The sequence below is a fragment of the Lates calcarifer genome, linkage group LG19 (genome assembly GCF_001640805.2).
Source record: "Lates calcarifer isolate ASB-BC8 linkage group LG19, TLL_Latcal_v3, whole genome shotgun sequence".
NCBI classification, from domain to species: domain Eukaryota; kingdom Metazoa; phylum Chordata; class Actinopteri; family Centropomidae; genus Lates; species Lates calcarifer.
Window position 1 is genome coordinate 3826478 of NC_066851.1, and position 27910 is coordinate 3854387.

At 41.9% G+C, this 27910-nt stretch overlaps 2 protein-coding genes across 5 annotated transcripts; one reads left to right on the plus strand and one right to left on the minus strand.

Annotated features, from left to right (window-relative positions):
- Positions 1 to 11249, plus strand: iars2 (isoleucyl-tRNA synthetase 2, mitochondrial). Of its 4 annotated transcripts, none has more exons than XM_051077950.1 (24): positions 1 to 431; positions 770 to 892; positions 1114 to 1267; positions 1352 to 1500; positions 1741 to 1790; positions 1890 to 1999; positions 2099 to 2189; positions 2904 to 3019; positions 3119 to 3288; positions 3826 to 3916; positions 4018 to 4169; positions 4364 to 4524; positions 4687 to 4789; positions 5071 to 5164; positions 6481 to 6558; positions 7398 to 7506; positions 7908 to 8010; positions 8184 to 8306; positions 8403 to 8534; positions 8652 to 8758; positions 8842 to 8987; positions 9077 to 9267; positions 9503 to 9647; positions 10387 to 11249. In XM_051077950.1, exons 1-24 carry the CDS (start codon positions 165 to 167, stop codon positions 10530 to 10532), a joined length of 3111 nt encoding a protein of 1036 aa, XP_050933907.1. In that variant the 5' UTR covers positions 1 to 164; the 3' UTR covers positions 10533 to 11249. The 4 variants fall into 4 exon arrangements, with proteins under 4 accessions (XP_050933907.1, XP_050933908.1, XP_050933909.1 ...); XM_051077951.1 differs by having other exon boundaries at positions 2102 to 2189; XM_051077952.1 differs by lacking the exon at positions 6481 to 6558.
- rab3gap2 (RAB3 GTPase activating protein subunit 2 (non-catalytic)) lies at positions 11102 to 27612 on the minus strand. Its single transcript, XM_018695115.2, is given in 36 exon segments — positions 11102 to 11922; positions 12351 to 12515; positions 12641 to 12862; positions 12968 to 13057; positions 13365 to 13580; positions 14615 to 14689; positions 14868 to 14903; positions 15007 to 15077; positions 15174 to 15240; positions 15435 to 15541; positions 15789 to 15956; positions 16685 to 16859; positions 17058 to 17218; positions 17373 to 17481; positions 18376 to 18473; positions 19413 to 19623; positions 19852 to 19973; positions 20179 to 20269; positions 20373 to 20437; positions 20545 to 20627; positions 20806 to 20885; positions 20887 to 20950; positions 21125 to 21320; positions 21645 to 21784; positions 21904 to 21996; positions 22442 to 22521; positions 22672 to 22820; positions 23217 to 23315; positions 23851 to 23950; positions 24447 to 24548; positions 24725 to 24800; positions 24913 to 24960; positions 25172 to 25253; positions 25338 to 25455; positions 25888 to 25976; positions 27215 to 27612. Coding segments are annotated over 36 exon segments (4110 nt in total). The 5' UTR covers positions 27324 to 27612; the 3' UTR covers positions 11102 to 11769.
- Positions 27613 to 27910: the final 298 nt, after the last annotated feature.

Sequence of the window (27910 nt, forward strand, 5' to 3'; positions counted from 1 at the left end):
AGTTGTCCGCTCCATTATCTCTTCCGGAAAAAACACAAATACCTTAGGAGGAGTGGAACACAACCACACGGTAACTGCATACTGCACAACAAGTACACAGTTACAACCTTCAGTTTTTGCGGTTTTGCCTTAGTTTTGTGGCCACAGGGCTACCTCACCTCTCCATGCTGCTGTGCCGGGTTTCAGCAGTCAGCCATGCGCTTGCGAGATGGGGACGGAGGTCACACCTGGGAGGCGGCCTCCTCCACCGTGCTCTCTCCTTCAGCTCCGGCCGCTGTCATGGTGTCGGTTCAGGAGAAAGCAGCGCTCAGCCGTCAGAGACCGGTTCTGCTCAGGGACTGTATCGAGACACAGTGCTCCTTCCTCGGACTGAGTTCCCGATGAAACTGACCGGACAGAAGCTGCTGGACCGAGAACTGGAGATACAGAAGGTACGACGAGTCCTCCAGCTGAAAAACTGTCAAGTTAATCTTACTTTGCGTGTTGACAGCTGGACAGACATGGCCGCGCATGACTTAATATCTTCTACACGTCTTTAATTCGGCCTCATTCGACACGTGACCAGAGGTTATTTTAAAATCTGAATTATGCAGACTGCAAATAATGTCTGCCACTGAACTGACTGATCACACCCTTAAGATGTTTGTGTTTGTGTGTGTGTGTGTGCATTCTTACATTTCACCAAGTGGATGGGTAGGCACTGACAGCTCCTAGTTATGCTGTATTCTTTTGGTGAAAAATATAAACACTCGTTTTCTGTGTATTGCAGGAGTGTGGATTTGCAGATTTGTACTCTTGGCAGAGAGAGAGGAAGGCCAAGAAGGAGTTCTGTCTTCATGATGGACCCCCATATGCTAATGGGGACCCTCATGTGGGACATGCACTCAATAAGGTGATTTATTTACACTGTTCTTTTCATATTTCAGCTATTATTTTTATTTATTTGTTTTACCATTATAGAATAACAAATAGTAATCACTGATTTATGATTTGAATGCTGCTGACAACTGCATGCTATAATTTCTGTTGTTAAAATTACAGCATTCTGGTGGCACTGACAGCTCAAACACTGCCAAAGTGATCATTAAGTTAATTGTATCTTGTTTGATACAGATCCTAAAGGACATCTGTAACCGGTTTGAAATGCTGAGAGGGCGACAGGTCCACTACATCCCAGGCTGGGACTGCCATGGCCTGCCCATCGAGCTGAAGGCTCTCGGAGAGCTGGGGACCAGCGGCCTCAGTCCGCTACAGATCAGACAGAAAGGTTAGAGAGGACGGACAGTCCCCTGAATTATAGCACTATTAGATTTGCAGCTGCTCTAATGTTTTGTTCATTTGTCTCATGCAGCACGGGAGTTTGCAGAGGGGGCCATAGCGCGTCAGAAGGCTGCTTTCCAGCGCTGGGGGGTGATGGCTGACTGGGACCAGTGCTATTACACTTTTGATGGGGTCTATGAGGCTGCTCAGCTGAAAGTTTTCCAGGAAATGCACAGCAAGGTGGACAATTGTGCCATTCAGCCAACGTTTTTTTGCTGTGGTTCATGCCCAGGAAAATGTTCAATATCTATTAGCCAAATAGCAAAATTAGGAGTTGTTGTAACAAAACCAACAGGGGACTACTGTAGTAAGGAAAGAAAATGAACTGAAACACACATTGTCTCTCACTGGCTGTAGAAGTGGATATTATTTGATTTCTCTAGACAGTGTAACATTTTTTTCCACCGTGTTTTTCCTCAGGGGCTCATTTACCAGGACTATAAGCCAATCTTCTGGTCTCCTTCGTCAAGGTACTGAGTTCATATACTTGATACATATTCATTTTTCTACTCTATATCATCATTTAATACCATCTTGTAAACTTTAATCCTGTCTCTGTGTCTCTGTAGAACGGCCCTGGCAGAGGCAGAGCTGGAGTACAACCCTGAGCATGTGAGCAGAGCCATTTATGCCACCTTTCCTTTGGTCAGGCTGCCACCTAAGATAGCTTCAGAAAAAGGTAATACAAATACACACACATACAGGTAAATCAGAAATATTATATTTCTGACCTGGTGCGAAAATGTCTTAATTGTGTGTGGGTGCATGTGTATCTCAGCAGATCTGGAAAGTGTCTCTGTGTTAGTGTGGACCACCCAGCCTTGGACCATTCCTGCCAACGAGGCTGTATGCTACATGCCCAATGCCCAGTACGTATCTGCACCAAAAGATTATATGTACACATTGGCCTATTTGGGACATCTCAGACTCACTTGTGAAGCTGTCGGTTTTCATTAATCTAAGTTCTACTTTGTCAGGCTGAGGGAAGCACTGATGTACTTCAGCTGTCCTCAGATCCTTTTTGTTAGTTTGGCCTGTACTTGTCAGACTCCATTGTCTGCCATAGGGCTGCAAGTGACCAATATTTTCATCATAACTTAACCTGCTACTTATTGTCTTATTTAATCATTTACACATTAAAAATCAGACAATAATGAAAAATATCTGTTACAGTTGGTAATATATTAACACAGAAGACATAGAAAACCAGCAAATACTCACATTTGTGAAGCTGGGACTTTTGGCATTTTTCCTTAAAATTATTAATTTAATATAATTATTATCAACTATCTGAAAAGTTGCGTTACATTACATTTACTAATGTGCCATGTCCTCACACCAGTGGTAGTAAGGGATTTTCCTGAAACCAAAACCACATTTCCGATCCACCCTGGACTGGATTTTTTGTCTGGATGCTGAAACATTGCCTCTTCCTTCTTTGATTGTTTCTACTGTACACTTGTATTGAGGATTAATAGGAGCTGAGAAACGGTGGAGTGACGTTTCCAATTTTAAAAAGACAAAAACATAATATTGAATTACAAGTGGAAGACAGCATCCTCTTGTTGTTTTGTACAATGCAGGTATTCGGTGGTGAAAAGGGCTGACAACTCTCAACTGCTGCTGGCGGCCACTGAGCGTATAGCTAGCATGGCAGCACTGCTGGGCACAGAGCTGGAGAGTGTAGTTACCTTTACAGGTAATGCTTCCATCAGCACATACAGACATGCAGCAGTCTTCAGTGTGTCTTATCAGTTACAAACAGAACCTTGCAAATGTCCCGTCTTTTACCTCCAAGGATCTGAACTTGAAGGTGGGATCTGCAAACACCCCACAATTCCTGACAAGGAAGTGCCACTATTGCCAGCCAATCATGTGACTATGGCGAAGGGAACGGGAATGGTCCACACAGCACCAGCTCACGGCATGGATGATTACAGTGTGGCTTCACAGTTTAAACTGCCTGTGGTATGTTCTATTCTTAAAAACTCAGCCTTTCAGGAATTAAAAAAAAAAAAAACTTGTTGGAATCATTTATGCCATTGTTTTTTGTTAATTTAATAATTCTGAATATTTCTTACAGATGTGTTAGGTCTAGTGGCCATGAAAGTTAGTGCTTAAATGATTAGTTGCTCGATTGAAAAGTTGTCAACAACTTTATTTTAATAGTTATTTTAGTTATTGTTTGTGTGAGAAAAAGGAAACAGCAATTCTTGGCTCCAGCTTCTCAAGTTTAAGGATTTGCTTCATTTCTCAGTTTTTAAGTTATTTTATTTATTTAATATTTTATAGATTAAATTTAAACTTTAACAAAATGATTCCACTTAAGAGACAATGTTATAAGCTATATATTTAAAAAAATACATGATATGAGGTGATAGGATAGGTAAATTCAGGTTAATCAATGCCAAATAAAAATGCTTTTTTCAGTTATGAATGTTTTAATATAATTGTGTTGCTGATATACTGTATATTATGGTGAAACATGCTTGTAACTCTCCTCAGGAGTGTATGGTGGATGAGGACGGTAAGTTCAATGACCTAGCTGGCCCTGAGCTACAGAGCCTGCCTGTGATGAGAGAAGGCACTGACAAAGGTACAGCATAAATATGTGAAAAGAGGACATAGCACTCTCCCTTAGCCCATGTGGAGAAGACTAGTGGTGTTTTTCATCTTTTTTCATATTGCCTGTATTAGTGATTTCCATGCTGAGGGATTGTGGGGCATTGGTGAAAGAGGAGCCATGTGTCCATAGCTACCCATATGACTGGAGGACAAAGCAGCCTGTTGTCATCAGGCCCAGTAAGCAGTGGTTCATCAACACAGAATCACTCAAAGACAAAGCCAAGGTAAGCTTGACGGCTATATAATGGTCAAACTAGTTTTTACTGAGTTCCTGTTAAATAGTGTTCCTGTAAGAAATAAGAAGTCTGTTCCTGATGCACAGAAAGTAATGCTTTGTCATTTTCCAGGTGGGGCTGTGGTTTATGTTACCAGAAAGATACTCAGCTCTCATTTACAGTCTGTGTGTGTGGTTGTGCAGGAGGCGCTGCAGAAGGTACGTGTTTTGCCAGAGTCGGCTAAGGGCAGCCTGCTGGTCATGCTGGACAGACGGACGTACTGGTGCATCTCCAGACAGCGAAGCTGGGGCGTCCCAATCCCTGTCTTCTACCACAGAGATACTGGAGAGGCTCTCATCAACAAGTGAGGAGATACACAACACACCTGCAGACAAACAGAAAATATGTTTGTCTGTAATTTCTTTAAAAAAAAAGTGCACACACTCACTTTTTTCAAAGATATTTCAGACACACACACACACACAAATGTGTTACTAGATGTTCTTCTTGTCTCTGGCCTCTGCAGACACACAGTGTCTCACATAGCAAAGCTCTTCAAAGAAAAGAACAGTGACTGTTGGTGGGAGCTTCCTATTGAGACTTTGCTGCCACCAGAGGTCCTCAAGCAGGTGAGTATGTGTATGTTAGTGTGAATGTGAGGGTGAGAAAAAGTTAGGATCGAGGTATGGGTTTGAAGTAGTGTCAGTAATACATCTGATGGCACTGGCTATGATATAAACTCAGGTGGCAGAAAACCTTATAGAGTGATAATGTCAGGGCTGTGTATCTTTAATATTCTTCTGCCCCTAGTGGCCAAAAATAACCAATGTAGCTTTAAGCAATTGATTATCAAAACGTGGTTGTGTTTTTGAGTAATTAATTACAGTTCATCTGTGCATGTTTCTGTCAGAGTAAAGCAGGTCCAGTGACTGACTACATTCGTGGAGAGGATGTGCTGGACATCTGGTTTGACAGCGGAGCATCGTGGGCTGCTGTACTAGAAGGTATATCTGAAAAAAACTCCTGCAGATCAGACTAAACACAAACTGATTTTCTTAATTTCATGGAAATCTGCATCAGTGATATACTGTAAATTCTCATCAGTCCTAATATAAGTTGTACTTTCTTCATTAATAATGGTAGATTCTGTTAAATAAATAAAATGTGGCTGGTGAAAGCTGTCATTCACAGCTGCAAATGTTTTCTTATCCAGTGTTCATAATCTACAAGACAGCGACTACTTTCAAGTAAGACTGTGCATTTATATTGTCCATTGATAAAGATACTCCACTGACACTCATCAGGGATGTTCCCAGAGTAGCAGCAGTTAAGTCTCTGACTCACTTCAGTGACTGCCAGCTTTCAAAAGGCCTTTAATCAAGTCTCCTTTAATTAGCTTTATTGTAGAGAAAGCTACTTAAACCTACTTTAATCCACCATACCAATTAAATTGCTTTGCAAAGTGTATTGTAAGCAAAAGTAATAGTTTAATGGCCACATGAACACACTGGATTAGAACACACTGCAGTCTCAGCATACCGTAGGGTCACCTTGCCGGGTGAGCTCAACACCCTAGAACTGTACACAGTAAAATTAGTGAAGTCATCTTAAATCATCTTAGGTACAAGTCATCAAATTGTTCATTATACATATAGATGTATACCAATGTAGGGAAATGGCACTTGTTTCCAGAGAAAGATAATGTGTTTCAGGAATTTTATTGTTTCAGTTTTCTTTTTCTTGGTTCAAAGAAGAAACTGTCTCACTTAATAAGTCAGATTGTCTAATTCAAAATCATAAACACTTCATTTCCTTCAAGCAAGTGGGAGAGCAACTTCTCTTGTTTTGTGGAATTCTGTACACGCGAGTGGTGTGGTTCAAGGGATGGCAGCGTTGATCTGTCGGTTCATAATCATTTGCTGATCCCTTAATTGGTTTTTAAAATGTGTCCAATACTTTGGTCTATGAACAAAAACGTGTGAAACTAATAACGTTCCTATCACCCTCTGTACTTACTGTTTAGTGCTAATGTTAGCATGCTAACAGGCTAAACCAAGGCTGTGAAAATGGGAAACAGTTTACCTGACACCAGCATTTAGCTCAAAGCATTGTTGTGTCAAAGTACAGCCTCATAGAGCCACATGCACGGATGTAGACTCCTGTCTGTCATGATGTTGCAGATACCTTGAGCACTTCTGTTTCTGCAAAACTTATTTGCAGAGATTCCCCCTGTGTTAAGACCTTAGAACGTGATACCAAATGACTTTCCAAAGCAGACATGTTTTGCATTGTCTGTGTTTGGTTGTGTTTTCATTTCCAGAGATGGAGGAGGATTCCGAGGAGACTGAGCCACGTCTCAGCTGGCTTCCCGCTCCACTACGCAAACCTCTGGTCACAGGTTAATTGACCATCCACCTACTGTGGTGAACACAGCAGTAGTTTAACGTGTCTTTTACCCTCTCTGTCTTTGTTTCTCAGGCTTTTACTCCTGTTGTGTCCCACTTTGCTTGTACTTCCTCTGTTTGCTTTCAAATGCTCTCAGATGCGTTGTAATCATGAATTGGGAAATGTTCTGCAATACCAGTCAGTTACACACAAGATGAGCATCTCTCATCTTCTCTCTCTCTCACTGAATAACACAGCAGCTCTGCAGTGTCTGGTTACTAAAACAACCATTCTGTTCCACTTCAGCAAATGAAAACCAAAAGCATTTGAATATACTTCAGGGAGGATTTAAAAATACCAAACATGAATGTAGGACGTTACAAGGATCTCCTCAGTACAGCATGGATGTCACCTCACCCTGTTCCTCTCTTCCTCTCTCTACTTTGCATGCAGGATTTTAAGATGGAGCATCTGGCTTGGGAAAACTCTGTGGCAGTTTGTTTCTTTTTCCAGGGATGGCCCAAACTCTGCGCTTCTTCTTCATTATTAGTTTTCTCTGTGAATTGGTTCAGGGTGGAGATGGATGAGGCTGTTTATGCTGTTTATGCCTGTGATACCATGGCTGCAACACGTGTCTGTTAGAAAGCTGACTAATTTGACAAGGCATGTTTATGGAGTGTTGAGCAATGGTCACCTGTGAGTGGCCTCACTGCACATCAATTGTTGCAGTCTCCACACTAACACTGGCTTGTCTCTCTTCTCTTTCTAGACATTCTTCACAAACGTGTGTTACCAATTTTAAGTGTGGTGTGAGTGTAGAATTGATTGATTGATGTCCTCTGTCACACACAGAGTCAGACTCCAGGGCAGATGCATATGTGGAGGGAAAGGACCAGATTGGAGGCTGGTTTCAGTCGTCACTGCTCACCAGTATAGCAGTCAGGAACAAGGCACCTTACAAGTGAGTGTCCTATCCGTATGCCATGGTGTACACTATGACCAGATGAATGTATCAGTTACATAGGGCAAAAATATGTATTGAATTGACCCTAACATTGCAATATAATTCAGTTCAATTCAGTTTTATTTATATAGCGCCATATCACAACAAAAGTCATCTCAAGGCACTTTTCATACAGAGCAGGTCTAGACCATACTCTTTAAAATAGAGAGAGACCCAACAAATCCCACCAATATAAAATATTGTGAATATTTTTGCTAAAATCAACAAATGATGTTAAGTTAGTTTTTCAACACAAGGCTTCTGCTTAGTTGCCCAAGAGTTTTATGTATTTGTCATGAGTGAAGTAATTATATGTAAATTATTTTCCTGATATGAGACACTGATGCGTTTGTATGTAGGTCTCTGGTGGTCCATGGCTTTGCTGTCAGTGAGAAGGGAGAAAAGATGTCCAAGTCTCTGGGCAATGTTGTGGATCCTGATACAATCATTAATGGAGGGAAGGTGAGATGATGGAAGAGATGGTGAAATGAAATGACATGTTTTCAGCTTCTGAGACAGTCTCCTTTGGTTTTAACTAGGTTTGGTTTTATTCCTTTGAAAAGTCATTGCAGTCCTTCAGAGTGCAAGCGTTTCCCATTCTTTGTTCTCATGTCTTTTTTTTTTTTCTTTCTCAGGACCCAAGTATGCCAGCCTACGGGGCAGACGTGCTGCGTTGGTGGGTAGCAGAGTCAAACATATTCTCTGAGGTCCAGATTGGGCCAACTGCACTCAACTCAGCCAGAGACAGCATCAGCAAGGTACCAGTGGAACAGGGAAGTTCTTTAGTGCTTTTTTCTGAGTGGTACTCATTGTTTTCCTCATTACCTCACTGTCCCTCTGTATTTCTCTCCCAGTTAAGGAACACGCTGAAGTTCCTGCTCGGCAACCTGCATGGCTTCGACCCACTTACTCAGGCTGTGGACCCCAAAGAGATGCACTACATCGATCAGTACATGCTGCACCAGCTCCGTGAATACAGCATAAAGGTGTGTATAACAGTAGAGCAGTGTAATTTGTCATTCTGTGTCCGTACAGTTTGAGCTGGTGACTGAAATGATTCTAGCTGTCAAAGCACTGAAGTTTGTGTGTGTCTGCATTCACAGGTTACAGACGCCTACAGTGAGTTTGATGCCGGCAGGGTCATCCGTGTCCTCCAAGCCTTCATCAGCAGAGACCTCTCCAGTTTTTACTTCAGCATCATCAAAGACAGGTTTGGGGTTTGCTGTGTTTGTGTGCTGCTAATGTCTCTATTTTGCCTTAAGTATCTTAACCTCAGACATATCTTTAAATCAGGTTGTACTGTGATCCAGAGGACTCTCTGGGCAGAAGATCGTGTCAGACTGTTTTAGAGGAAGTTCTGGACGGAGTAATCAGATCCATAGCTCCCATCCTGCCACATCTAGCTGAAGAGGTCTACCTACATGCACCAGGACATGACAGTATGTGCCTGCTTTGCGTTGTGAGACTTTTGCAGTAGGGTTTGTGCACATTGTTGCATTTGCTTTCTGACTAAAAATTCTTCATGCAGAAGGGGAGACATTATTCAAGAGTGGCTGGATAAAAAGCAGTTCTGTGTGGCGGCGCCCAGGATTGGAGGAGGCAGTGGAAGGAGCATGTGCCATCAGAGACTCGTTCCTGTCTTCTATTCCCGGGAAAAATGCCGCCCAGTATGACCTCACTATTGCCATTGAACCTGGTCTACTGTTTGAACTCATGGAGGCAAGTTTAATCTATTGAAACTGCTCTAAACTATTTATATAGGTATAAGGTACAGTATATTTGGTACAAGTAAATTCTACAGCAAATACAAAATTTAATAAAAATTTTTGACAAAAGGTATCTAACTCCTTTTGAAAACAAGTTTGGGTGAAGTATAGATTTCCACACATAAGATGTCATCAGTGCCAGAGTACTACAATATTATGATACATATAACATGTGACTTCACTTCCAGTCTCTCCAAGAGGAGCCTTCCTCCACCTCCTCCCAGCTGGCTGAGCTGATGATGGCAGCGCGGGTCAACCTGACCAGTGAGCTGCCCCGTGACCTGCCCCCAGATGCCATACTGAACCACGGCACCTTCCTCATCAACCTAGAGGGTGAGGAACCTCAACACTGAGCTAGTATTGTAATGACAAAAATGTTAATCGACCAGGATTGGGGGAAAAAAGTAGCGTTTGTGTGATGTCATTATAGACCTTTCTCACCTGTCAGCACAGGTATAACATTGCCATTGACATAACTACTGAGTTAAAACCTGACTTCTAACAATTTACCAATGAAAAGTGATAATAGAAGCAAATTCGTTGCACACACTGTTGCACACAGTATTAATAGCTTGGAAAATTAGAAATGCAACATTTGGGTCAGAGACCTTATCAGGCCTTTCTTTACCTCAGACTGTTTTTTTGTACTTTTCTTCCATGCTTTCATTACTTACTCATTGATATTGATAGGTTGTTCATCACGAGACAGAGAAAGAGAAACATGTTAGCCATTTTAGTCTATGTAACAGTCTAGGTAATAATCATTAAACTTAGTTATAGCCTTATTTTTAATATTTTGATATTATTCCTTCACTCCAAACTGCATGTATCACCATTTCATCAGATGTCAAAGTAAATACTCAAGTTGATGTTGCTTGTAATTAAGAACTCTGCCTCCCTCACACAAAACACTCACTGACAAACCCTGATAAAGCTGGTGTTAACTGAGCCAGGTTATAACCAGGTTTATGATCACAGTTACTCAGGACCACTCAGACTTAGTTGAACCTGCTTTGTGAAAACGTTTGTGGGAAAACATGCTCAGTATGCATATGTGTATGTGTCTTGTCAGGTGGTGTTATCCGTGAGGACAGTGCCTACAATATAGCAGTGGTGCCCACCTCTGCTAGCCGGTGCCCACGGTGCCGGCGATACACTGCTGAGTCAGCAGACTGCATGTGCCCACGCTGCCAGGCCGTCGTTTCACAGGCTCACTGACGGACCAGACGCTGTCACCAAGACTGTTTTGTGTCACTGCATTTGGTTGAAGTTTCCCTTGAGGACTGAATAGAATCCAGGTTTTACTGTCTATTCACTCAGAGATATAAAACTGACTTCAAATCAGCTGTTGCTTTAACCACCTACACACTATGTTATAACAGCATGTGGGAACTGTCAGTGTGAACTCAACTCAACTGAAAATGTCACAGTCAGTCCTAGTAACTTGACTGTGGCATCAATGTGCAGGCTGTATGTTAGCTCTTGTACCACCAAGCAATCAGAGGAAAGATTGTTTACTTGTAAATATAGTTGGGAATTGAAGATGTTGACTTGATTTACAGTCGTGGAGGGATACGTGTTAGAGGACCTCCTGTATTTTTTTTCAACATATAATTGTATGGAAAAGGAATTCACTACAATATGTGTCACTGTGTGACAACAGTAGAGAATTTCTCGGACAGAAAAGGGTTATAAATAAATTAATGGAGTTTTCATCTGGAATGTGTTTTGATTGAATGTTAGTGTAGTAGTTAGGAATACTGCATGATCACAACATAAACAACATCTAAGCTCTTCAGAAACCTCTTTATTCTGTGTTGGATTAGCCCAGTGGGAGCAGCTGGATGCAAGACTACAGAAAAGGAGGTGTACAGGCACAGCTAGTACAGTACTGTCTGCATATATAAATAAAAAATAAAGGTCCATATTTCTTTATGATACATCTCTGGTTTGTGAGAGGGAAGATAGGAGGAGAAATGTCCAACACAAGTCTGATATGGCACACAGGACACCCACACACTGACATCTGAAGTTAAACAGATTGAAAATGAAGGTGAAGTGAAAAGACATGCCCCAATCCTTAACATCTCATATACTTATGCTCAAAACAATACTTTTCAATAACACAAGTATTCAATATAATTTATGTTAAATGCGCAAAAAATGATGGATTAAAAAAAATAAAAGCCGAACATACTGTGTATATCACTGCCTTCTACAATTAAGTTGTGAGGATGAATTTATCATATTAACATGAGCTCAATGACAAACCACAAAACCTCCTCCATGATAATGAGGAGAGAGGGTGAGAAGGCTGTTAATCATCTTTTTTTTTTTTTGGACAGTCTCATATGCTGCATGTGAGTGGGGTTCACCACAATCTGCATTGTGAAGTGGTACCTGGGGGGTGGAGTGTGGGGAGGGTCTGTCTCCTCTCCCCCTTTCCCTCTCAGGGTCAGTCCTCAGTGGTGAGTGCCTCCACGGCCTCCAGAAGGTGCAGGGCCAGGCTGTACTGGGCGTGGTTCTCTGGCAGGATTTCGATGAGACGGCTGACCAGCCGGCTGGTCTGGGACAGGGGGACCAGGGGGCACCGCAGCTCACTGGGGTCCTGCAGTGTAGAAAATGAATCATATGCCTTTTAGTGTAAAACTTTTAACTTTGAATTAGGTGGTATTAACATTTATTTAATGAAAATGGGTCTCTCTTTTGAAATTTGGGTTTGGGTAGTGCTTTCCACAGGTCTGACCTCTAACCTCTACCCTCCTCCTGTCTGGTTTATTAGCTCACATGTAAGATTACATGTAAAAAATTGTATAGAGTGAGAGCACACTGAAACTTTTTCACTCCATCACCTCTAGTAGTTTTTATTAGCTACAGTAATATATATGATTCAAGATACTGTAAATGCTGTATCATAAGAGTTAAAAATATTGAAAAATATTAGATATGTAAATGCAGTTATGGAAAAGAGCATCTTGACTGAAATATCTTCAGTGTATTTGGTGTCAGAGGTCAGTGTGGTGCTGGGTGTCTCACCATAGCCTTGAGCCATGTGCAGAGGGTGGGGGGCAGGCGGGCCAGCAGCTCCATAGCAGCCTGCGTCTGACTCTGGCTGTGGAGCAGTGAGTAGCTCAGCCTCTGTCCAGTCAGCACCAACAGCTGAGAGCCCAGAACATCCTTATCCTCCACCTCTAACATCACCTGAAGGATCGGATGTAAAACCAAACAGGAGACATGGGGAGTCAGAGAAGTTTTAACAAAAGTAGTATTATCATAATCTTAGCTTCTGTCTGCAGCAAATAAAGAACAGACAGCATTTCCCTCACCTCCTCTGCACGGAGGTCCAGGCCTTGGTTGTAGAGCTCACAGACGAGGTGTCGTCTCAGGATGTCGGGGTTGACCTGCAGCAGTGATCCCAGCTCCAGACACAGCGAGGGCCACCAGTCAGCCTTGGGGCCACTCGATGGTAGAGGGGGGCACCCAGCTGAGGATGAGCTGGAAGGATCATCGATAGCCTGCACCCAGCCGGTCAGCATCCGCAGGAGGAACTGACAGAGCAGAGATGTGGGAAACAAGGTGGGAAACAAGATGTGAGACAAAAGGTACGGAGAGTAATTGTCATGTAATTGTCTGCGTTCAAGTCCACCTCTCACCTCTTGTCGTAGTGAGACCAGGCCTGGGTCCATGTCTCCACTGGGCATCAGCTGGATTGTCGTCAGATCTCTGAAGAACGCATTCTTACCCTGGAACAAATATGTTCATTCAATAACAACAGCTCTATTTTAAGGTCATGGATGACATATTCAATCAAGTATTAATTCAATGTGGTCTGCAGGCATATAGCAAGATGTACAATATTTAGACAGAGGGACAAAAAATGGATCATTTTATTGTGTGACGTTGACCCTGAAGGCTGGCTGGATTGTGTTGTGTTTAAAGGGAGCAGTCAGTATCAATCCTGTATCCCTGAGTGTATAAAAAACTTTGGTGGACCTCGGTAGGTGTACCTTCAGACAAAAATGTATGTGTGTGTGTGTGCTGTTTTCTCACCTTGCTGTCAAACAGGCTGAGTGGTTTGACCTTCAGACTGAAGGTCATAGTAGCATGTAGCAGGGAGGCTAACAGGCAGTGGTGTTGGACCAGGGGGTAGTGGACGCCTCTCTGCTCCAGGGCCAGTTCAGCTATGGAGGCGGGGCCCTCTGCTCCACACCACACCTCCTCCACAGACAGCTCCGGGGCAGACACCTCCTCCACCGCCGAGTCCGACTGCATGAACAGGAGAGATGGTGAGAGGAGGGGGCTGTGCACTTGTAAAGAACAGGTGGCTCGTTTACATTGTATTCTAAACTCTCTTTAGTTTGTAGTTCACACAATCAATTGAGTGCATGCACAAATTTTGAAAAGTTCCCTCCAGTCAAGAATGTGTTTTTGCTCACTGCCGCTTCCGCTGGATGCCTGAGCTTCACTAAGCAGAGCCATGTATGTACAGTTTGACACTGGAAGGCTGTTTTCACATTCATCTGCTGAAAAAAAAAGTTTCTTTTTGCTCACCTTAAATTTCAGTTTAACAAGAGTACACATTAGATGATTTTGAGACTTCACACTAGTTCATATGCCAATCACAGAAAGGACTTTTCAGTAAACCAGGAGAAATCTTGTGTTCAGAAGGGATATTTTTAAAAATGAACAATATTTGCACATTCATGGAGCAGGAGCAGATACAAATCTAAGACAAAAATTTATCATGTCTGGAGAGGATCTTCAAGTAAGCTAGCTGGCTAGTAAATTAAATACACACCAAGTATAGGTGAGGTTTAGTATTGGTAGTGATGATATCATAAGTGGTGTGTTAGTAGCAGTGGGAATACATAAGTAGCAGTAATTGAACTAAAAAAAAAAAACAACAACTGGCACATCAATTGCAATGACAATGTTAATGACAGTTATATCTTAGGTACCAACTACAAGCTTTAGTTTAAAAACTGACACACACACATACAGAAACATATATATACATATATATAATAACAAATCTAATTTCCTTTTATTGCAAATTGATGAGGCCAAAACACTTCCTAATGCATTCTAAATAAAAAGCCTAAAATCTTGTTCCATTTCAAGTTCAAAAGAAAAAACCCAGCAAAGAATAGATTGCGTTGGCCACACTTCACTGACCATGCTCTATGCTGGATTTATGCAAGGCATTGGCCATTCTCCATGCTTCTTTCTGGAATCGTTTTACTTACATAGTAATTTATAAAAGACAAAGGGCACTGATTCTTAACCAATACTCCAGTCACCTCCATAAGGATCTGCAGCAGCTGGACACAGCAGCCCAGGAAAGACGTCACAGCTTTGTCTCCCATCCCGACATCCTGCACACCAACACACATGTCCTTAATGTACTGCTATGCAGCTTTACACAGTTACTGCAATACTTTACACCTGAAATAATCTTATTAAGGGAGCAGAAAATCTGTCAAATGTCAAAACTGGCATCATATATTTTAACGTAGGATCAATTTTAGAATCTGTACAGAAACACATACTTACTCGTCTACATAAGCGATCTTTGGGTGCTTTCCCCACCTAGGAAAAACAAGTGTAAACATTTTATATAATGCCTCTCAGACTCAGCAACACCTTCCCACAGATACACAGACATACAGGATACTGCATGTGCATGACTTACCTTCTCCATGAGGAAGGCTGCTGCTGAGAATCGTTTGACAATGAACGTACTCCACATCATTGCAGAAATACCTGTGAGGAAGATTAAGTAAAATCCATTGACACAATAATAAACTTAGGAAGGTAAAGTAATTTGTGAACATGTAAAAAAGCCACTGAGCCACTAACCCAGCTGGATATGTGGACTGGAGACCAACTTCAAATGTTCCACAGCCCAACACAGGTATTGACCCTCCTAGGAAGTGAAGCAGGTGTGAGCCAGATTTAACAAGTAGTAATAATATACACCAATTAACAGAAATAATAGTAATAATAACAGTGATAGAACATTGATTTTTAAGAATGGCTGTTGTACTTCAATAATCACAAAAAAGTCCATATGTTAGTTCATTTAATGGACAATATTTGTTGATGTGTGTGTATGTGCACCTCTGGGTCCTTGTTCCACTGCACTACATACTCCCAACAGCAATGGGCAAAGAGCAGGTCAGGTGACAGCGAGTGTGGGAACCGCTGGCACACTGCCACCAACAGCTCTGGAAAAAAAGTTGTAGACAGTGTTTGAATTAGATGTGACTAATAGCATGTACTGTACAGTGATTACATCACTCAAGTACGTCCGTGTGAATTAACAAATGTTATTAACAAGATAAACCGTTAAAGCAGTAAAAGCTGTTTAACGTGAGAGCTAATGTGTCATTTAATTAGTTTGTCAGAGGGCAACATTTTGACCCGTTTCTGTCCAGACTCCATTCCAGCTGCCAGATGTTTCTTGGTCCTGACCTGCTGTCCTGTCTGTGTCCTTTTGGCTCTGCTGCTTCTCATCATTTCCTTCTCCTCCTGCCTTCTGCTCTGCTTCTTTGTCTTCTCTCTTTTGGAGAATTTCCTTCAGTCGCTCAGGAGCCAAGCTGTGCCTGAACACCCACTTGGAGACGCTGTCGGCAATGCCACCTTTACAGGTAGATGTGAAAAGAAAACGATAAAAAATGTAAGAGAATGTGTCTTATGCAGCCACAACAGAATATGGATAAACAAAGAAGAAAAAAAATGAATGAACAAAAGGGAAGTGAAGGACTCTCAGCTCACTTAGAAAGAAATCATCAGAAAATAGACAGCAAGACAGCAATAAATAAGACAGAGAAGCAGCACCCCTGGGTGTCCCCCAGTTTTTGTTTTCACTCAAATTAGCAGTAATAACAATTTAAGGAAATACTGTTGATATTTCCATTTCATTTAAACAATACTACAATTCAGAATTCAAGGATTCATGATAGATAGATGTCTCTTTTTTTCATTGAATTTTTGTGAGAGGCTGCTGCATCTATTTATGTGTTTTTCTTGCTAAACCAATGGATGCAGTGTATTTGCAAGTTAGCAGGTAAAATCACAGCATAACAGTTGCATTTAGTTACATTTGTGTGCAAAGAACTTTCATAATGCCCTTGCAACATAGTAAATCACATCTTAACAGCATCATATCAGCATAACAATATAACAGTACAAAAACAGCATAGTCAGAAAGAAATCAAGTCACTGAGTCATGACTCAGGCCAAAAACAGGCAATGCACCCCAGGGGGGCATTGCACCCCAACGCTTAGTGATGGGCCTAAGAAGCAGACAGTTAAGCTAACAAGAAAGTAAGACAGTATGAAACACTCCTGAGCACATTTTAGCCTACCAGTGCCTCCCTCCAACAGCGTTTTGATGGAGCACTGTGCTGCAGCCCCCCCTGCTGCTCCCTGAGGAGGAGGCACCAGCAGCAGAGTCTGCAGCACCAGCACATCCTCCAGCTGGCGAACACACACCACCCACTGCTCCAGCTCCAGGGACACGGCCTCCCACTCTGACTGCAACTGTCACACACAAACACATAAACCAGACCAAGTTGTGAACGCAGTTTTAAGGGCTGACAATATTAAGCCTAGTAGAGGGAAACACTTATTGTAACAGTGTTGAATAATTTTAATGGTAAGGTAATAAGGAAGTGCTTTTCTATTTTTGCCTGATGAGGACACTCATGTACATGTGTGTGTTGAGGACACTTCTCTAACCTTACTGTCAGCATGGCTGGTAATGCTAGCCTTAGCAGCACGGTGAGCAACAAAGGCAGCCAGCAGAGCTGCAGCAGCATTGTGGGACTGGATACATGTGGAGCGAACTTGCTGCCACCAGGGAGAGACAGACTGTGGGTCCCATGACTCCTCAACTGCACCTGAGGAGAAGAAGAAGAAGATGTAACTTTCTTCTCATCCTTTTTTAGTGAGTGTCACTGGTTGTGATTAATTGTAACCAAAACCAAGCTGAGACTTGATGTGTCACACACTTAAAAGTTACGTAAAAGACTAGTGACAAAGAAGAATACATACCTTTCATGTTGCTGAGGGCGATGAGTAGTGTGTGTAGGTTTCTAACAGTTTCCTCTGATTTCTGCAGCACCTCCTTCTCCCTTTGCAACCACACGTTCAGCAGCAAAGACTGAAATGTGAAAATTAAATATTGGAGAAAAAGCACTGATTTAGAATGGTCATTCTGCGAAACAAATACAGAAAATTTACATGAGTGTTTTCATTGGGGCAACATCTACAGCTATGGACAATGTGCACATCCTGAAAAACTGAGGGCAAGGTGAAGATGCATAGTCCATAGATTTCTAATTATAAGATAACAAAAACTTCATATTACTACATTTGACTTTTTTCCTTTAGACATTTTCATCTGTTAACTCTGACCACACTGTGGCAGAAAGGGGGAAAGAGTTGCATAATCCTTTACAACCCAAGAGGAAACGAAAGTGAGGAAGGTGAGGAAATAAATGACACACACTGTGAATGGAGAACAGAGAGAGGGGTGACATTGTCAAAAGGATGAGATAACTAATAGTCTTAATCCAGTTTCTGAAGTGAGATAAACAGCTACGCCCCAGAGAGGGGTTTGGATGGAAGCTGGTCTATCCTCTCTGTGATCTACTTGGATGTAACTGTTCTTTGTCTGGGTTGGATCTCCAGAAAGTTAAGCTAAGTGATAAATCTCATACTTCTTGGCCAAATTCAGCCCACTGTATTGTCTAACCCTTCACACGGATTCACACACACACACACAAAACTCACACCAGTCTTGCAAACTGAAAATATTTAGTGGGATGTTTTAGTTTGCATTGGAACTCCAATTAATTGGGTAAAATGGACTAACCAAAGAGTTGGGAGTATGAGTTTCTACAACCATTATTTGATTTGATTTAAAATTACTTGGATTAATATTTGGATTCTGTACAATAACATTCAATTATTACTATACTATGTTACAACACTTTTTTTTTTTACCTCTACTAGCAAAACCCTTTCCATCAATCAGTCTTTTCCTCCAGCTTACCAGTAGCTGCTGTGGACTGATGCCAGCTTGCTGTAGTGTGTCACAGACTTTATGGAGTGGGCTTTTTCCACACAGACAACCCCAGAACAGAAAGTTCCCTGTAAAGACACACAAGAGCAAAGTCCTCAGTCTGGATTTGTGTAGTGTGCTCACTCCATGTGTGATGTCACTGATATTTCTGTATATTAAAGGTTACTTTGTGTTTCATTTCTCCTCCACAACCCACTGCTTGGCTTGTGTAAATTCTCCCTGTACCATTTTTACACCTGCCCCATGTGATACACACACACCACATGAGTTTGGCACAGAGTGCATCACATCTGTACCTGGAAAACTGGTGCAACCTGCCCCACAGTGACTTCTACATCTTTTCATTGCATGCGACAACAACTTAATCAAGAGGAATGAACGTCATATGTATGAGTATACCTTGTCTATAATCAGTTGAGTAGTGTGTGCATTGTCATGTCAAAACAACGTCAGTGTGGGATAAAAAAAATGTTATGTGTGAGCAGCACAGCATCTCTGATTTTGTAAATCAGCAATAAAATCACTGGTGTGACACAACCAGCATCTCACTGTCAAATGAAATTCTGTCCTATTTATACTTTGGTATCACCATTAATGTACAAAATGGTATATATGGTATGAATGACACAATCAAAATGAATGCACTTGCCGGGCACTTTGGCCTTAAAGGGATGCACACAATACTTAGACACAATACTTAGACTGTGGTCTTCAAACCATGATTGATTGGTATTAAAGGCTTTGAAGTATGCCAAGAAAAGATTCCCTATACCATTATACTATCACCATATGTGATGGTATAATTTGATTCATCAGACCAGGCTACATTTTTCCAGTCTTCAACTGTCCAGTTTCAGTGAGCCTGTTTCCACTGCAGCCTCAGATTTATGCTCTTAGCTGACAGGAGTGGAACCCACTCTATTGTTGTAGTGTGGTTGGTGTGTGTATCTATCATGTTAACTGGGTAAAAGTCAAAACATAGAATGTGCATACTTATACAACCGTACCTAGTTGGTTCCATTCTGTTTCAGACCTGCGGATCACCTTCAACTCCCCGCTCTCTGTGCACTCCATCTGGGAGAGAAAGGCTTGGGGAGGCAGAGGTGAATCAGGCGAGTCCTGGACAAAAGAAACACTGGGTCTTGGAGTGAACTGCGCGTAGCGTTGCAAGGTGGGGCCAACCCGGGACAAGTCATCCTTAATGCCTTCTAGGGAGTCCTGCTGGGTGGAGAGAAAATAATAAGTGGAGCAAAACAACATGTACTTATCATAGAATTAGGAGGAATAATTTGACACACCACACCATCACTAACCCAGTTACTAAATTTACCACAAACCACAAAGTTAAGTGAGCTTATGTTACATTATGTTGTATTACAGTTACTATGAGTGCACTAACAAAGTGTGCACGCCAGTGTGTTTGTATGTGTGCACATGTCTGCTCACATCTTCAGAGCAGGCCTCCGTGCCTGCAGCAGAGTGCAGCTGCTGGATGTCAGTGTAGAGCTGAAGCAGTTTCAGCTGTGAAGAGCAGAGTTGGAGTAAGTCTGTATCCACCTCCTCAGGGTCTGTGATGCAGGAAAAAAAAAACACCATAAATACAGAGATAAAGCCTGTTATAAATGTATGATACATAGTATAAATCAAGAACTCTCTCCAAAAACACAGAATGTTTTAACATTTCAGGCATTTAGCAGAGCAAATAAGTTGTAATATTATATGTTAGAAAAATCTCAATAGTATGTCCTCTCTTACCAATGAACTGATACTTACCCTGTTGCTTCAGAGTGTCATACAAGGTGCATGTGATGTTCGTAAGACAAGAGACAGGAGCATTCTTATTTGCCAGCAGAGACTCCAAAGCCTTAAAGGAAATACCAAGGCTGCAGTTAGAATTTTGACTGCTGAACACACTATACACATCGGTTAGTGTGTGTGAAGGCATTTGTACTGATCATTAGTCATACCTGCTTCTTAATGGCAGGGTGTTTAATATCCAGCAGCACACTTTTGGCTTCGCTCTCCAAAATATCTATGCAGAAAGGGTGAGTAAACACAGAGGGAGAAAAATGTAAGCCTCTTTCATCTAATACAGTTATATCTATATCTACAGTCAGCTTTCACTCCTGTATTCCTTACCAGGCTCCACCTCTCTGCTCCTTAGTAAAGTAGTCAGTCTCTTTAACAGGTGCATATCTTTGGCTCGCTCACTCTTCTTGTCACTGAAATGGACAGGACCCAGAAAGATGGGGTTCGGATGGATTGTTGGCAGTGAATTTTCTTAAGCACAAGAAACACTAATTGAAGTGTCTGTGGAGATTCTCAATCAGATGTGGATTGGGAATACTTTTATAGCAAAACATAGATTTGTAATGTATGTGTGTTTCTCTGTGTACCAACCTAAGGGCCAGGTGAAATGGAATGTTCACTGTCCTCAGTGCTCCTGTGATGGGATCCAGCAGACACACCTGCTGGGTGTGGCAGCTGCCAGCCCTGACTGGTCACACTATTCACCCCCATTAGACGGTAACCAGCATACAGCAACCTAGAAGCGCACACACACACACCAGATGATATTTAATGCATACTTTATAGTGTGCTGTTATAGTGTGCTGTTGTTGTTGTTGCTGCCTGAGTGTACATTTTAAGTTTGTGATGCCTCTGACACTAAGAAACAGATGTGAGAAAAAGTTACATTTGGAAAGTGCATTGTACATACCTGCAGTGTTTACCCACAGTGAAAGCTCCAACTCGGGGCCCCTGCTGCATGGCCCATATCTCCAGAATTCCCCTGCGGGGAGCATAGATGACCAGGAATAGAGCGTGCCGTCTGGGGAGGGAAGCAGAGGGGGAGAACTCCCGGTCACCCCGCTCCTCTGGAACCTGCAGCCAACCCAGCTGAGCATCTCGGTAACCTGCAGTTTAGTTCAATTAATGAATAATTATCTTTAGATGACAGGGACACACTGAACAGTGTTCAAGCTGAGAGCATGGCTTAACATCCTTTAAAGAAGGAACAGATGTTTGAAAGTTTGATAGACAGCATGTGAGGGTTCAGTATTTTATGCTTTTAGCACATGAGTACAGACAATCAAAGGAAGGTACAACAGATATGAAAGATCTACCTTCTTGGCACAGCTCCATGCCTTACCGAGTCAGTTCTTTACAAAAATCCCTTTACAAAACCTCTATATTTATCATTTATAGTCCTTGTTCTTTTAACTATACTTCCCCCTCACCTTTCCACATGCGGATGGTGATGCCCCTGGCCAGGTCCAGCAGTGTGACTCGACCAAAGTCATCTGTAACTCCAGCCAGTATGTTGCAGGGGGACAGGCAGATGGACTCTCCGTGGCGACGCGAATCTGGCAGACCAAATCTGGAAGACAGAGGTGAGGTTTAAGAGGAAGAACAAGGGGAGGGAAATGTCATGTTGCCTGTATCAATACGGTACAATATATGACCGCTGTATTAATGTTGAGATATCATGATTGGTACCGGATTCCTAAGGGCGTTGCAGGCTCCACCTTGGGCTTCTGTTTCTGAACAGCCTCCTCTTCATGCTTGTTCTTGTTCCAACCTAGCCAGCCACTGAGAAGGACACAGAGAAAGTGAACAAGAGACAAATAAGATGCTGAGTTTGAGGCACTGAGAAGAGAACAGGCTGTAATTCAGATTATTGATTGGGCTGCTCTGTGCTGTGTAGCAACAGAACACTCAACAGTGCAACATTCAGTCTGTGTGTGTGTGTCAGGAATTTAGCACACACACAGGCACACAGAAACACTGGACAACCCTATCTGTCTTTAGAACAATGCACCACAAGAGATTGAGATTTGGTTGTTAAGAGCTGCCCTGCTCCATTACTCATTCACTTAACTTTGTTTCTTTGATTACTGTTGTATTATTGGTTTTAATGGCTTCAAGACTATGATTTAGAAAAGTGTCATTCTTGCTTACACACACACACACAGAAGCTTGGTTTTACAGATACACACAGATACACAGACACACAGACACGCACACACAGACATACCTGGCAGCACTAAAGAGGGCCGAGGTGAGTTTACTAGCCACAGCCAGAGCCACATGAGAGAGAAGAGGCTGGGAGCTCCCCTGCAAACAGACAGAGAGACTCATGCAACAGCCACATTTATTCAAAGTCCTAAAAAAGTCATTCTTTCACACACCCAGGGTATGTCCTGCACTGTCTCTTACAGGACCTTTGTACATAATGTAGTTTGAACATCAGTATGACACACATACCTCTACAGCATAGTAAAAGCCTGTGTAAGGCCCTCCTCCTACAGTGATATACTGGCTCATGGCAGGGGGGCTGCCCTTGACTGAAGCATTAAAACCCCCCAGGATAGATGCATTCTTCATCTGGTCAAACACACACAGTGTCATAACGCCTAAGAGGAGGAAGATGGACAAACAGACAGAGAGAATGGGTGGACAGTAAAAGGGTGAACAGAGCTGTGGGAAAATCAATTGATATTAGTGACAGTCAATCATTCCTTCAATTTTACATTTAAAGTGACAGAATGAACATAAAATGAAAAATAAATCTTGTTTGCTGCTTCTCCATGGAGAGTTTGTTGTGAAAACACTGTGACTTTAGTGAGAAAGTGATAGCTGCAATGTAATATGCTGTAATCCCAATTCACAATCACCTCAAATCACTGCAACCTTAGGGTGGAGTTGTAAATTAAAAGGGAATAAGTCATGACAGCCAGTCAGTTTATCATAAGGCAGTCAATCACTAACATGAACAAAAATCAATTACCATTTCAGAAACAGTCTCTTACCCACACTGCTGTGGTCCACAATGGTGTCCATGTCCTGCAGACCCCACTTTTTATAGGCCAGGGGAGGAGGCTGGATCACATCACTACCTGCTGCTGCAGCTGGATAAACAAGGATGCAAAGAGCAATTGATGTTGACATAAAAAGTAACAACTTAAAAAAAAGAGAGCATTACCAAATTTGTTGTAAGGATTTTCATTATTTATTGGTTGCTTTCAGCTAGTAAGTATGACTTGTATTTAGCTCAATTTAAATCTATAGCACTGTTCTGTTATAGTAAGACTTCAGCCACAAAGCACTTAATGTAGATGCACACATACACACAAACACACATATACACAAAGGGAGTACTACAAGAGAAATCCTGTTGGTTACTAATCCTCTAGAGGCTGTATAAGGGAGTGCATGTGTGTGAGATGGTAGTAGTTCAGTGTGAGGCAGTGCATGTCTCCTTAGTACCTGAATGCTTTGTGGCAACCACTATCCACCCAGCCAGCAAGTGAAAAAAAATCTGTTAACACACACTGCAAGAATGCTGTAACATTTAAAACTAGAACCCTGCATCTCTTATCCCATGATGGATACACACAGGCATATACACACTAATACACCCTGGTGTATGCACACACACATTACCTCTTGCCACTTGGTTTCTGCAGGCACGCAGAGACTGAAAGAGGCTGAAACCATCAATGGTGACCAGAGCAGCAGGGTAGAGGATGCTCAACTCCTCATGCTGTGGAGGTATAAAATCATACAACTCACATCAGCCGTGGAACATGCTGGGATAAGTTGAAAGCTCCAGAAAAAGTAGTAAATGAACCTTGAGTGTAGAATATTTTATTACACATAATTTAAGAGTTAATCTCCACACTAGTTTAACATGAAGACCTAAAATAGAGTGGAAACAAGTAACCTGGGTCTGTCCAAAGGTAACAAAATGACTTGCCAGCACGTTGTACAAAAATCAAACAAACAAACAAACAAACAAACAAACGAAGCGTAAAAGTGTTAAAACAATACAATTTATGGCCCAGACTATTTCGAGGTCCAAACTCCTGTCCCCACCATGGTTGGCAGTGATAGCTTCACTCACCATACAGGTTTGAGAATGGTATCAAGCTTCTCAGCTAACTCTCTCTAATACAGCAAATAAGCCAATTTTCTAAAATGCCAAACTATTCCTTTAAAATCGACACAGTTCTGACGACAGTGTCCAGTGTGTACATTACCTGCTCAGTTACTCCTGGATGACGAGGGATCTCATATGTGCGACACTTGAGTCTCAATACAGGATCCTCATGCAGCAGCTGAGCCAGGAGCAGGACACCATTCTGATGAGACACAATCAGTTTGATATTAGATACTTTCAGTCTTGCCTCCCTTAAATGAATGGTCTCCTGGATCCTTTTTCTGTTGACTATCAGAATAGGTCACTTGTCACACAGGCTACAATAACAGTGTTGTACAAAAAGGAGAGATAGAATTGTACTGTAGAGTGATGAGGTACCTCTGTGTAGAAGCGGACATGGCCAGAGGTGAAACCCACTACTACACATGTCCAGTCAGGCCGCCCTGTGGAGCTCCTAGAAATGCACACACAAACATTCACGGTTAAAATGAACCATAATATATACATGCAAGCACTTGGCACTTCCACAGGCATCTCTTCTATCACCCACATTAAGAATGTGTTACCTCTTTTGGCTTGCCAGGGGGATACAGATGGAGCTGCTCACACACTCTCTGGAGAGAGAAAGCATACACATTGGAAGGTGTAATGTCTGCATGACTGAGCTGGCTTCACTGTATCCCAAGACTGCTGCACTCAGTCGTTATCAAACAGCTATCTCTTTTCAGTGTGATCTATTTTGCCCTCCAATGTAGTGTCATCTTCCTATTTAACTTGCCCTTAGCTATGCTGCTTACCATCCCATATTAAATGATTTTTTCTCACCCTTCCTCAGTGCTGAGGGTTCCAGTCCAAGACACAGCCAGAGTCATCTCCTCTCTGCCACTGTCATCAGTGCGCCACTTAGCTTTAAGAATCAATAAACATACACAGCAATATATGACTCCACTGTGTACTTACAGATAAAGATGAGTGTGTTTGAATATCTGACCTGAGAGAAAGACCGCCTTGTGTTCACGGGCCACCACCAGCAGATCGGAGCATGGCGACAGGGACACAACGCAGTCCTGCAGCCAGGGTCCACTCTTCCCTGTGGTCTCTTCCTCTGCCTGCAGAGCAAAGAGAAGGGTCAGAAGGAAGGAAATTTTACTTTAAATCTCAATACAATGCTAGAGAAAACCCCAGTACAACAACAGGTCAGTATCAAGTATTGGAGAAGGTTATTTGTGGTTTTTGTTTTTGACAGTTTATCTAGGGAATTCCAATTCTGTCCAATCCTAATCCCCTGTACCTCTGCTAACCCTGCTCCTTAACCATGGCCTGAGCAGGGTACCTCCTCTGGTGCAGTCAACAGGACATTCTTTAAGAATAATTTAACTATTCAACTAGCAGTAGTGATTTAAATAAATGAATTCATGAATAACTTTGCTTACAAAATATATTGTAATTATGGAGAAAGTGGGCAATATTTACTTCATGCTGAATACTGTAGGGAAAAACTCAAAATATGTGAATACAGAATGAACTACAGAAAAACAGACCACTGTGGCAGAAGTGGCCTCCTCCTCTTTGTTGTCGCCACTATCCCATGCTGACTCCCAGTCAGATGTGTCCCAAGACAACTCATTATCTGTTGAGGAAAAAGTGACCAAACAGGGAAATCCAATAAAAACTGGGTTTAGCTTGTGAAGTCACGCTGACAGTACATGCGCAGTGGTTTGGACATCATAAGTAGTCTATCTCGCTTCGCTGCAGTCTTGCTCTCCTAGGGATCACATCACTACATGAAGTCAAATATTGGGAAAACTTGTGGTCAGATTGTTATTTTAATAAGTCCAGCACCTGCTGAAAGATTATTAACACTTCTGGTACTAGCTGTCAAACAGCAAACATAACAGTGAGCAACTAATTTAACTGTCCAAGAGGGGTGTGAAATTAAAGGCTAAAGTCACAGTACCTTGGTAAATGGAAGTGCTAAAAATATTACATAAACACCCAAATGCAAATCAAGAGACGAAGGGCTGACAAAGGTTCAGCTACAGGGAGACAGCCTAAAAATATTCAAGAGTGGGTGGGAGGCAAAGTAACAGAGCAAATAGCAAAATCCAGGACAAAATCCTGTTGCCATGGACATTTATGAAGCATTAGTCACTTTGTCTTGGTGCAGTGTGCATGAGGATCAGTGTCACTGTGCTGAAAGACTGTCATGACACATTCTCTACATCTACATGCATCAGTATTAAATTGTGTGTAGAGTACAAGAAGGTCAAAGTGTCCTTTCTGTGTATGTCTGTTCTATTTTGTTGTACATCCTGCAGTAATGTGCTCAGGCGCCTCGTGTGGGATGACTCATAGCGAAAAGGGCAGGCTGAGTTCTCCCTTTAACCCTCTCTGTAACTTGCTGGTGTTGCAGAGCGCAGCTGAAGCTCCATCATCCACAACAGCCTCACTATTAAATAATTAAAAAACGCTTATTTTACATTATATATTATACTATGTTATATTATAACAAGATGCATTTAAGGTATCTCTTAAGTATGCATAAATTAGCTTTGTGCCGCATAAAAACGCTTCCAGATTAAGAGGACGGTTCCCAAATGTAACCTGAAAGCAAAAATTCAAAAAAAGATGTTTGTTCCCGATGAAACGACCCCCACCAATTCTCGCTACCTCTATCCACTCTTCTTATACTGTTATTTGGCTATGTGCATAGACCACAAGTTAATTAGCAACTGTTTTATTAAAATTAGTGCTACGTAGTTCCAGAGGTAGCCTGCTGAACTGCTGTGACTTCAGTTAACAGTTAGTGAGTATGTTGTAGTAGCATTCTGCAGACATGTATCTGTCTAGTTTATCAAGCCTTGGTACCTGATTGAGTTTTCTCCTCCACTGGCTCGGTTTTCTGGCTGTTGAACAAGAAGTCCCGGACTGTTTTGAGCTCTTGGAGCCGACAAAACTCCAATAAGCTGCAGGACATCTCTCTCCCGTCCCGTCAGGACCCAAGTAGACAGGGAATCAGCCAGTTAGCCTGCTTGCTAACAGTTCAGTTGTGAGAGATAAACGTCGCCGAGCAGCAACGTTTGCAAGTCCTACTAACGTGTTAACTTCGTGACAGCTTATTTACAAAGACAATAGCTCTTTCTTGTCTCAAACTATCCCCTACTGAAATAATAATACAAGTCTGGTACTCTTATTTTTCCCAATATTTGCAGTTCCCACCCTAGTCCTGATGCGTTGATGACACATCGTTAGCATAATAACACTTTGTTCACTTCCGGGTTAAAACTGAGTCGAAAATTTCAAAATAAAAGCGGAGTGAGATGTATTTGTTGGCAAATGAGAACTAAAATGCTAAAAGGCAGAATGACGTAGAATAACACTGAAAATTATATCCAATATATAGAACCAAAAGTGTGAAACCAAAACAATTTTATTGGTATTTGTGAAAGTGAATTGGTATTGTAAATTGTAAATTTCCCCGTTGTGGGACTAATAAAGGAGAATCTTATTTTATGATTTTCCAGCAGAGGGCGGTAGAAGAACATTTCTTGGGGTAACAGTTGG

Coding starts and splice junctions, on each gene's coding strand:
- iars2 (XM_051077950.1), top strand. CDS start 165: ATGCTGCTGTGCCGGGTTTCAGCAGTCAGCCATGCGCTTGCGAGATGG. Junction 432..769: donor GAGAACTGGAGATACAGAAG/GTACGACGAGTC, acceptor TGTGTATTGCAG/GAGTGTGGATTTGCAGATTT. Junction 7,507..7,907: donor AGGAACAAGGCACCTTACAA/GTGAGTGTCCTA, acceptor GTTTGTATGTAG/GTCTCTGGTGGTCCATGGCT.